At 39.4% G+C, this 12,055-nt stretch overlaps 1 protein-coding gene across 2 annotated transcripts in view; it reads left to right on the top strand.

Annotated features, from left to right (window-relative positions):
- NFKB1 (nuclear factor kappa B subunit 1) overlaps positions 1 to 12,055 on the top strand; it is a 119,506-nt gene that overhangs the window by 17,782 nt on the left and 89,669 nt on the right. For both annotated transcript variants that reach the window (XM_045471713.1, XM_045471722.1), the window contains exon 2: positions 7,596 to 7,641. In XM_045471713.1, the coding sequence (XP_045327669.1) occupies positions 7,603 to 7,641 (39 nt within the window). In that variant the 5' untranslated portion in view covers positions 7,596 to 7,602. The remainder of the gene's footprint in view (positions 1 to 7,595; positions 7,642 to 12,055) is intronic.

The raw sequence follows: 12,055 nt of genomic DNA, 5'->3' as shown, positions 1-12,055 counted from the left end.
GCTGGGTGGCGCAGTTGGTTAAGCATCTGGCTCTTGATCTCAGCTCAGGTCATGATCTCATAGTTTCAAGCCCCGCATTGGGCTCTTGTGCTAATGGTGCAGAGCCCTCTTGGGATTCTGTCTCTCCTTCTCTTTGCCCCTCCCCAGTTTGTGTGCTCTCTCTCTCTCCCTCTCTCAAAATAAACTTAAAAAAAAAAACTTTAAAATACTATAATTTGTTTTTTAATCGTATCACTGTTTAAAGCTAGCAGCCATGTATTAATATTTACATTTTGTAGGTTTTAACAGTACTGATTTTATTTATGTTTACATCACAGTATTTTTGGCTAATGTACTTGTTTCCTTTGTGTTAGGAACTGAATAAGCAAATACAGTAAAAATGAGTACAAATTTGGGGGGGGGGAGTTGTGAATAGGACCCTAACAAAGAAAATGTAATTACTGAATTACCACAATGACTAACCCATGCCATACACACCCTCCATTTCCCATGACACTTACCATGTTGCATTGGTTTTCCTTATTTGTCTTTCTACTTACTAAACTGTCACATTAGTTGGCTTTTGCTGTGTAAAAAATTACCACAAAGCTAATTAAAACACAGACATTTGTTATTTGTCTCAATTTGGTGGGCTCTGTGGGTCATCTGGTCTGGGCTGGCTCTGCTGACCTCTGAAGTCTTCTGGTTGCTCATCTGATGCTGTTTGGTCTAGGGGTGCCTCAACCTGGACTGTGCCTCCCTGCCCCACACGATCTCTCATCCTCCAGTGGCGAGCTCAGGCTTGTTCCCTTGGCAGCAGTGTTCCACGAGAGCAAGAGTGGTTGTGGCAAGTCTTATTGAAGCTTGCATTTAAAACTCACGCTTCTTTCTCATTCTGTTGTACAGACGCAAGTAACAGCCCTGCCAGGATTCAAGGGATGGAGAAGTCGATTTTACCTTTTGTTGGGTAGAGTTGCAAAGAATGTTGGATCATTGTTTTCAGTCTACCACAACTGTAGGCTCTGGGAGTACACTCTTGTATATTTTGCTGTTTTTGGTAACTGACACATAGGAAGCCTAAATATTTTTTTAATGAATGACTAAATTAATGAAGGGAGCAATGCATTCAAGAAATATTTCAATATACTTTAGCTTTGTTTTTTTTTAATGTTTATTTATTTTGAGAGACAGAGTGTGAGTGGAGGAGGGGCAGAGAGAGAGGGAGACACAGAATCCAAAGCAGGTTCCAGGCTCCAAGCTGTCAGCACAGAGTCTGATGTGGGGCTCGAACTCACGAGCAGCGAGATCATGACCTGAGTCGAAGTCACACGCTCAGCCGACTGAGCCACCCAGACACCCCTCAGTATACTTTAGTTTTAAAGATATACATACTTTTATCATGTCATTAGTGAATTATGGTGTTTCCTATGGACATATTTCAGAAAGAGAGTCTCTTGATTTTCCTTCTATTCTTTGTAATTGAACAAAGGAGATATTTAAAACAAAACAAAATAAAAAGCAACTACTGCTTGAGCTATTATTGTTTGGCATTTTTACCTTCACATTTGATTATCTCAGGAAGAACTCACTTGAGTGCATTGTCACAGTCCTATTCTGCTTTTCGGGTTCTGCTATGGGTAGACTAGCTCCAACCAGAACATTCAGGAAGCCTGCAGCAAAGTGCTGTATTAAAATGAATAAAATTAGAGGTCAAGGAAAAGATCGCATCTGCCTCTTAGGTAAATGAACACATCGTAGTCTGTGGAGTCAAATTGGCTAGCATTACTCTGTCAACCTCAGCAAATGACTTACTGTCTGTAAACCTCAGTTTTCTCATCTGGGACCCTATTCCTCAGGAATAGTGTGTAAATTAAGTGAAAAATGTGAAGCACCAGCTATGATTCCTGATTTCTGGGAGGTAATCAATAAAGTTTAGTTCTTTCTAAAGAACCAAAGTCTTTCTTTCATGTGAACCAAAGTCATATGATGCCTTTCATCAGGGTTTCTCTTTCTTGGTATTATTGACATTGAGGGTCAGATGCTTCTTCATTGTAAAAGGCTGTCCTCTGCATTATGGGATGTTTAACAAATTTCTAACCTCTACACACTAGACCATCCACCTAGTGTGACAGCTAAAGATGTCTCCAGACATTGCCAAATGTCCCTAGTGGCAAAATGCAAGCATTTTATTCAACAGTGGTAAGGATAGGGTTAAGGAGGGAATGTGGCAGTGTGCCTATAAATGTAGAATAGGAAAGAAAAGTACTTGATTCTTCTCAGACAAGACAGGGTACGCTCGGGGCGGCATGGCCGTAGACATTTGATTCTTCTCAGAATGCCTAAAACCTTCACTGTCTCTATTACTCTTCCTTCCTGTAATTTAATATAGACATATATTTATTATGCTCTAACAAAATGGTTAACATTTACTATGTCCCATTAACTATGTTAATAAGCTTTGCATGAGCTAATAGTCGAATGTTGTGTATGTATCTGCCATCTCTATTAGATTGACATTCCATTGTGACAGGGACCTCACACCGACTCCAACCGCAATGTGTTTGTACTTATGAGGTAGCACTTCTGCATTGGTCACATAGTCTCACTGCACTCAAATAAAACAATCCAGAGCTGAAGATGGATGAAGGCGTGGAAAAATACGGAAAATGAGTTTATATAAATCTGAATGCGGTAGATTGCAAATATTGTTTTTTTTTCAAAAACTTTTAAAAATCAGCTATTCTGAGAAAAGCAAACCCACCATTAACTTTTCTTTCATCATCATTAAGCCGATATCTCACAAGAAAGATGTAAATAAAAAGCCCCTTTAAAGTTAACTTTTTCTATTATATTTATTATGAGGAGGATTCCAGTAGTGCTTAGAAATTTTTCGCTCATTTATACTTCATTTTTTATTCACTATATGTCACTAATTATTAAAGATGTCACAGTTAAACTTCACGTTCAGCACAGCGTTTGATTTTTCTCTTTTTTTCTTAAAAATGTCTATTTCTAATCAAATAAATGAGTTAGAAAATTAAAACATAGGAATGTATAACTTAGGGAGCAATAGTCTCCATGTCACTATATATGGATCCAAATTATTCTTTTTAACAGTTACATAATATATAAGGTGTGAGTGTAGCATAATTGTAATTAAACAATCTGCTATCAAAGGACATTTAGATTGTTTCCAGTTTTTTTGTGTGGCAATGCATATCCTTGTCCTTATTTATTGATTTATTTTTGCACGCTTACTCATATAATTCTTTATTTATTTTATTTTTTTTTTCATTTTTTTTTTTAACGTTTATTTATTTTGAGACAGAGAGAGACAGAGCATGAACGGGGGAGGGTCAGAGAGAGAGAGACACAGAATCCGAAGCAGGCTCCAGGCTCTGAGCTGTCAGCCCAGAGCCCGACGCGGGGCTCAAACTCACAGACCGCGAGATCGTGACCTGAGTCGAAGTCGGCCGCTTAACCGACTGAGCCACCCAGGCGCCCCACTCATATAATTCTTTAGTACAACTTTCTGGACATGGAATTACAGAGTCAAAAGATAGTCGCAGTTGAATGTTTCACATTGTATGTAGCACACATGTGTGTATGTCTTACAGTACACTTCCTCCAAAAAATTCCTCTAAAGAAAAAAACTCCAGGCATGCATGGGTGGCTCAGTTGGTTAAGCATCTGACTCTTGGTTTCAGCTCAGGTCATGATCTCACAGTTTGTGAGTTCGAGCCCCACATTGGGCTCCGAGTTGACAGCTTGGAGCCTACTTGGGATTATTTCTCTCTCCTTTCTCTCTGCCCCTCCCCTGCTTGCTCTCTCTCTCTCTCTCTCTCTCTCTCTCTCTCTCTGTCAAAATAGATAAACCAAAAAAATGTTTTTAAAAAGGAAAGAAACTCCAGCATAGCTTTTCTCTATATCAATTTATCATGCAACAGAAAAATGGTGAAAAGTCACTCTTTTTCTTGTCATTCTTCCTCATACCAGGATAAAGTATTAAAATTACACCTAAGTAGGGTCTGTTATAGCTGAATATAATCTTAAAAATAGAGACACTATCTCTCTGATTCCCACCCACATCCTCTGAATGGCACCTGAAGTTCTGTTTTTCCGACTGCAGATTATGACCCATTAGACGGTCATGAAATCAATGGGTTTGAAATGTTTTGTTTTTTTCTTTTTATGAAATCTAATAGAATAAAAAGAGTATGTTTTCTTACAGTGGGCCCTCAAAAAATGTGAATATATCTGATCCTAGAAAATGTCTCCAGTTATAAGAAAGGAAGTGGCCTTGGCCTTGCTGCCTTCACTAACAACTCTTTGTGCTGGCCTTTGGTGTCAGTGGTGAGATTGTCACAGATGTGCAGAAAATGATCCGTTAGGCATTTCATGTAGCGCTCGTCACATATTCAGAACATAGCCAGTTATAACATTATGCCTCTCGTGTGAGAAATACACACAATTCCCTGGAGAAGCTGTTTTTATTGCTAGCTAGTTACATTTTCTATTTCTCTTTCCACGGTGTGAAAATTTTCCTGAAAGCCTCAACCATTATAGGAGAGAGATGCAGAGCTTAAGCCCATCTCCTCACCAGTCAACCCAATATCTTCCTTTCTGTTTCACGGTCCTTCCTCAAAAGCACGGAACTGTGCAAAGGGAAAGTGAGAGGAAGGGCTCAGGGAGTAGGGGGGCAGTAGGGGCTTTCCCTGGTCTTTCCTGATCCTTCAGTTCCAAAGACTTATTTGGTATTTCAAAACTTTGTAATAAAACCCTGCTTTTACAATTAATGCAAATAGTACTCAATGATTCATCCTTTCCAAATAATTCTTGGTTTCTTTTGACATTTTATTTTTAAATTATGAATTAACATTGACATCACTGTAGGATTACTATCACCTCAGCTCTTCACAGCAAACTTAACTATCTTACAAAGCTTGTAAAAGTTCATATTTTAATCACCACCGGGTATCTCTTGGGCTGCTGTTGGGCTTTTAAAACTGTGATCTTTTGCCACACATTTGTGCAAAAATCATGGGGATGATGTTGGCAAGAGGACTGTATTTACTTGGGTAGCTTGTCCTGTGCCTACAGGTTAGAGATCTTAATTAAAGTGTTTTTTTTTTAATGTTTATTTTTATTTTTGACAGAGAGAAAGAGACAGAGCATGAGTGAGGGAGGGGCAGAGAAAGAAGGAAACACAGAATCAGAAGTAGGCTCCAGGCTTTGAGCTGTCAGCACAGAGCCCGATGCAGGGCTCGAACTCACAGGCTGCGAGATCATGACCTGAGCTGAAGTCAGACGCTCAACTGACTGAGCCACCCAGGCGCCCCTTAATTAAAGTTTTAACTGCAGTAATGATCATGATAAGAATGAGTTTTAAAATCAGAGTGAGGGCCACTTGCTACTGAATCTATCCATTCAAAGTTCAGGAAACCATCCACAGATCTATGTACACATCTACACACACATATATAATCAGAGTAACAGGTACTGAATGGATTCTGTCATTTTAGCAAGCCAACAGTCTCACCTCTGTTTTGAAGACCATGTGCTAAGATTGTTTGACAGGATTCACGTAGTCAGCTCACATTAACGGAAAACCTAAAGATAAAAAAAATTGTCTTAATATTTTTCTTGGAAGTTTGGAGTCCTGTAGTGTTCTAAGAATAAGGATTGTTCCCAAGAGTATTATAACTGGTATTAGCACTGTATTTCAAGGTAACACTTATTTTATTAGTATTCTTTAAATACCTGAAATTTATTATAGTGATTCTTTTCTTTTACGTGTTTATTTTTGAGAGAGAGAGAGAACAAGTGGGGGAGGGACACACACATACACACACACACACACACACACACACACACACACACACACACAGAGATACACACACACAATGCGAAGCAGGCTCCAGGCTCTGAGCTGTCAGCACAGAGCCTGACGTGGGGCTCGAACCCACAAACTATGAGATCATGACCTGAGCTGAAGTCAGACGCTTAACTGACTGAGCCACCCAGGCACCCCTATAGTGATTCTTGAATATAGATATATACCTAAGTACATATAAAAATCCAGGTTTACAAAAAGAGTTGTGATTTGTTCTTTCAATAAGCATTTGTTAGCTAACTAACATAACTCCAAGCTCAACAAATTCTACTGTTTTCAAAGGTCCATCCCATCAAAACCTTTCATTTTACATATGAGGAAACAGAGGCCATATATCCAGAGTCACACTCCCAGCAGTGGAAGAACTCTGGAATTTTGAATCTCTTAATTCCTTTCTATGGTATCAGGGCAATTTTCCTTTTTTTAACTGCTTATCTTAATTGATTACAGTTATTTGTAAATCTTCAGCAGGAAGATTGCATTATAAATCTTTCTTATTTGAGACAAATATTTCTTTAAAATCTGCATGGAGTTCTTATTCTATAGGATGTAGCCTTTTCCCTTTTGCTGAAGCTGGACACTGCTTTGTATCCCACTAGCAATCCTCACAAGGCTTGTCCACTCCTTATAAGTCACAGAGGTCACTAGCAGGAGAGGATTTCATTGGAAGCCAGGATCCTCTTTGGAGGATTTTGTCCTTACTAGACTGTTAGGTAATGTAGTCATTAGGGTAAAGACTAGACTGTTGTAATAGCGAGACCCCACGACACACGAGGTTAAAGAACAAGGGAATTTATTTCTTTCTACATCACCACCAGCGTCAGCTGCCACTTATCATCATCTATGTGGTAGAGGCTGGGTCTTCTTCACGTCTAGGTCTTATCCAGCAGGAAAGAGAAAAAAAACAAAACCACGAAGGAAGCATGTCAAGGACCTAGAGCAATAGACCTGGGAATGGCACGCAGTATTTCCAATGGCCCACCGGTGAGCGTTTCATCAAATGGCCATCCCTAATTCTAAGGAAGTGTGAGGCAGGAGGACCTTCTCAGAGCTTCTTAGCTCAAGCAGCAGGTAGAAAACTTGGACACAGTTCTAAGACCATCACAGAATTCTTGAAAGGTTGGAAAATAATCTGCACAAAGAGCTAAGACTAAATCCTTCAAGTCTAGATGGTGACAAAAAGGAATGACCTAAGAATGTGAGTGTGTATGATCTTTATGCAGAGGATGGATTGTACCAGACTCCAGGACACTGTTGTGAGCTTGACATAAGGATTTCGGATTGTACATAAGTGTTAATTCCTCGATGGTGCAATTTTCCTGCTGTTAGATTCCAAAGAGGAACTACTCTTCTAAGGAAGATGTTCCCCTCCTAAAATCTTTTTAAAGGATTATGTTTGGTCTTACTGGAATAATATGGTTTACTCCTGCATGGTGGAATTCTTTTTTTTTTTTTTTTTTTTTAAGTTTATTTCGAGAGAGACTGTGAATGAGGTTTGGGGGGTGAGAGAGGGAGGGCAGAGAGAGGGAGAGACAGAATCCCAAGCAGGCTCTGTGCTACGAAGGCAGAGCCTGACAAGGGGCTCCATCTCACGAACCATGAGATTGTGAGCCCAGATCAAGAGTCCGACGCTTAACCAACTGAGCCACCCAGGCGCCCCCTACCTGATGGAATTCTTAAGTGTCATTCCATTCTTAAAGTTTTGTTTTGTTTTGATATATAGCTCCAGAATGGCAGAAGACGATTCATATTTGGGAGCACATGAACAAGTGAGTATTATAATTTAACTGATAATTTTTTATAAATGTAATCATATTTTAAAATATATAGAAACAGCCACCGTATTTGTCAGGAAAACTCTAAAGTTGGTAAAAATTTATTTTAAATTGTCGTTGCAGTTTCCTTGTCCCTACATGTAAGGTCAGAGAGGACATGCCATAGAAAATAAGTAACTGAAACCCTTTCATCACACATACTGTTGCATAAAAATTATATATCTACAGATCAAATGATAACTACCATATTAATTTCCTAGGGCTACAGTAACAAATTATCACAAACCATGTGGCTTAAAAAAACGGAAATATATTCTCTCACTGTTCTGGAGGCTAGAATACCAAAATCCAAAATCAACATGATGACAAGGTTGGTTCCTTCTGGAAGTTCTGAAGGAGAATCTGTCCCAGGCCTCTCTCCAAGCTTCTGGTGGTCACCAGCAACCCTCGGTGCTCCTTGGCTGTGGCTGCATCATTCCTGCAGACCCACCTTCTTCCCTGTGTCTCTGTATCCAAATCTCCCTCTCTCTTCTCTGATGCAGTCACCAGTCATTGGATTTAGGGCCCACCCTTCCGTCTGACCTCATCTTAAGTTGATTACTTCTGCAAAGACTCTATTTCTAAGTAAAGTACACAGGTACTGGGGATTAGAGCTTGAATGTATCTTTTGCGGGGGGAACACAAAGTATTTAAAATTCATCTGATGAGGAGGCAGATTAGTGTAGTGAAAAGACCTTGGCCTTAAAATTCGAGTATCTTTATGTAGGTGCTGGCTGCCACTGAACAAACAGCTCTTTAAACTTGAGGAATCACTTACACCTGCCTCCCCCCAGTCCCACTTTTCTTATTTGCAAAGAAATAAGGGATAGGAATGCTGCCCCCCCCCCACTCTAAGGGGTGTTGAAAAGACTGAATGGGCAATGAATGTGTTTTAGGAACTTAAAACTGTTCATTATAATTCTATTTTCAATTAAGAAGGGATACCAACTTTTTCACCCAACTTTTTACTTTGAAAAATTTTAGGCCTATAGAAATATTGAATACTCAACAAATCTTTGTTGGTTATTAATATTTTGCTTCTTCCCCGTCTTTCCCTCTGTCTCCCTCTCTCCTGCCTCCCTCTCTTTCTCTCTGTGTCTATACACACATAGACATGTGTTTTATATTTTTTATATTATATGTATGTTAGATAAACCATTTGAAAGCAACTTTCAGGCACTAGGGTAAGCATAATAGCAATATTAAATTTTTTTTTCAACGTTTATTTATTTTTTTTGGGACAGAGAGAGACAGAGCATGAACGGGGGAGGGGCAGAGAGAGAGGGAGACACAGAATCGGAAGCAGGCTCCAGGCTCTGAGCCATCAGCCCAGAGCCCGACGCGGGGCTCAAACTCACGGACCGCGAGATCGTGACCTGGCTGAAGTCGGACGCTCAACCGACTGCGCCACCCAGGCGCCCCAATATTAAATTTTTAATGTGATGATTTTTAAGAAGTATTTAAAATATTGAGATTTATTCATTCATCAGCTGTTTGTTGAGGCATTAGAACATTGACTAAGGAGGACTACAGAAGTGATACACACACCCTAATATAGCTGCCATTCTAATACAAGGGACAGAGGTATGAACAGTTTCTATATGGTGATAAATGTCATCATAGTATTCTGCACAGAATGAGCCAGAAATGTGGAAAGGGATCGCTCTACTACCTGGAGGGCAGAGCAGGATTATGAGTGACTTTCCAGAGAAAGCCCATGTAAGCTGTGATTTGGAAAATGTAGTTTGCTAGGGAAGACAAAGAGAGAGAAAACTAGGTACCAGGACACCCTAGTCCAAGATTCGTAATCATTTCACATTAAAACTTTGGTGGCTACCACCTAAAAAATGGATTTTCCAAATTTATGCATGCAAGCAATCAGGAAAATAAAACCAAAAGTGAAATCGTTTTTAAGGGATCTGGTATCACTTCTTCAAATAAAATGGACTTGTGTAGCATTCATTACTGTTGATAATGTTCTGATTTATTTAGAAAGAATGGGTGGGCATAGCTTTTCACATTAAGATGCTCCTGTGGAATTTTATTATACAAATGGTGTTAGAGGGATCAATCTAGGAACATTTTCTTTGATTACAGCAAAAAAGATATTTGGCTACTCATATTATCAAAACCTGTGTTTTACCTTTCACTTTTAATATGCTGTCTCTAACATTTAAAGGCAAACTCTAACAAGCATGTTCTGCTTGGTTTTAGACCATGCTTTCCTGTCTATACACAGGAAATCTTATCAGCAAGAGATGGTCCTTTATGCCACACAAAAGTAAAACCTGCTGAAAACATTCATTTCAAGAGTTTTTCTTATGTGGGCACTTTTGTGATCATCAGCAACAGGGGTGGGGTATGTTCTGATATTTCCATTTTTGAGGCAAGAGGTCCTTGTAGTATGGGTTTTTTTTTTTTCTTGTCTGAAGCTTAATGGCGTATATGTCCTGAGGTTCACATGTCCTCAGTGAGCTATCCTCAGTGTTTTAATGTATTCTGGAATTTGCTCTCCAACCATAACCTAATATACAATGCAAGCTGCAGGGCACAACACGGCTTGTCTTCCTTGTCAGAAGTGGAATGTGTGTATCTCTCCTCAGACCAGTGCTCTGCCCTCTACTCAGTCATTTTAGCCACCTGCAGGACCCTAAGGACGACATTAGTTGCTAGGTCATCTCTTCTGCTCTGAGACTGCTGAATACTCTCTATACGGTGGGGCCTGTTTTTGCAATAACATGTTTTTTGATTCCTATATTTCCTTTCCAGCGAACAACGAATAGCGTAGATGAACTTTACTCTTAAGCATTGAAGTGTGGAGCACATTTGCTGTTCCTCAATTGAAAATTTGCATACCTCACAACTGGATCTGAAGTGTTCTTTATTTAAACTCTGTATTTCTTACGTTTCATTTAACTAGGCATACTAGGATCTTAGGTTCCAGGAACCTCTGATATTATACTAATAAAGAAAAGGAGTAAATTGTAATGCTGGTTTTTCTTTTTGTTTAATACCAGCTCTAGCACACTTACTAACTAGTATATCACAAATATGAAATATGGTTTGGTTTTTATGCAGCCCACAGATATTTCAAACAGATGACTTATTTAGGTTGAAACAAATGCTAAGCCCAGAAATATGAATTTTATTTAATTATTTAAAGTTTATTTATTTATTTTGAGAGAGGACAGAGCTTGAGCAGGGGAGGGGCAGGGGGAGAGAGAGAGAGAGAGAGAGAGAGAGAGAAAGAGAGAAAGAGAATCCCAAGCAGGCTCTGCACTGTCAGCGCTGAGCCCAACGCAGGGCTTGAACTCACAAACCATGGGATCATGACCTGAGCTAAAATCAAGAGTTGGACACGTAACCGACTGAGCCACCCAGGAGCCCCAGAAATATGAATTTTAAGTCCTAAATGAACTAAATGGAAAGAAAATTTTCTCTTGGGATAAGTAATTATTAGTAACTTACCAGGATAGAATATATAATTGAATCAACACATGATCCCTGCCCACTGTATGAGTTCTCTGTTGGGTACTGTTACAAATTACCACACATTTAGTAACTTAAAATAACACAAATGTATTCTCTTACAGTCTAAGTGTCAGAAGTCTGAAGTCCAGGTGTTGGAAGGGCTCGTTCCTTCTGGAGGCTTTCCTTTCTTTGCCTCCTTGAGCTTCTAGAGGTTGCTTCCATTCCTTGGCTTGTGACACCCTCATCACTTCAACTTCTTATTTCTACTGTCACACCTCCTACCTTCACTTCTACCTCCTCTATCCCTCTTATTGGGCCCACTTGGATAATTTAAAAGTAGCTCTCTATGTCCATATTCTTAATTTAATAACATCTGCAAACTCCTTTTGCTCTATGAGATAGCATTCAAGGTTCTGGGGATTAGGATGTAGGTGTCTTAAGGGGAGCCATTATCCAGCCTGCCACACCCACTAGATTTCAGGTACTCTGCACTGTGCTAGTTAAGCAAAGGTGGAAAAAAAGAAATGAGGGAGCTCAGGGCTCAGTTATATCTGCTGCTCAGACCATAAGTTATATTTTCAGTTTTTCTGTAAATTGTTCTGGGGCTGTTGCCTAAGTCTTACAGGCTTTGAAGTCGTATGGCTAGAGTAGTTCATTTACCATTATCAAAGAAATATTTCTAGGATTTCTAAGATCATATTCTTATGCTCATATTTCTCAGAGAGTACAGGTTTTAAGTCATTTGTTAAAAAAAGATTAAGGATCCGCTCTGTTTTAAACATACACGGGGCCCTGAAGATATCCTGGTAAGCAAGCTATACTGGGTGCTGGCTTCTCTGGACTTTGTAGCTAGGCCATTCTTCTCAAATCCCTTTGTCACAAAAAAAATGAGCCCACA

This window comes from Leopardus geoffroyi, chromosome B1 (genome assembly GCF_018350155.1).
Source record: "Leopardus geoffroyi isolate Oge1 chromosome B1, O.geoffroyi_Oge1_pat1.0, whole genome shotgun sequence".
NCBI lineage: Eukaryota > Metazoa > Chordata > Mammalia > Carnivora > Felidae > Leopardus > Leopardus geoffroyi.
The sequence above is the reverse complement of the archived record's forward strand: the minus strand, read 5'-3'. Positions and strand labels throughout refer to the sequence as shown.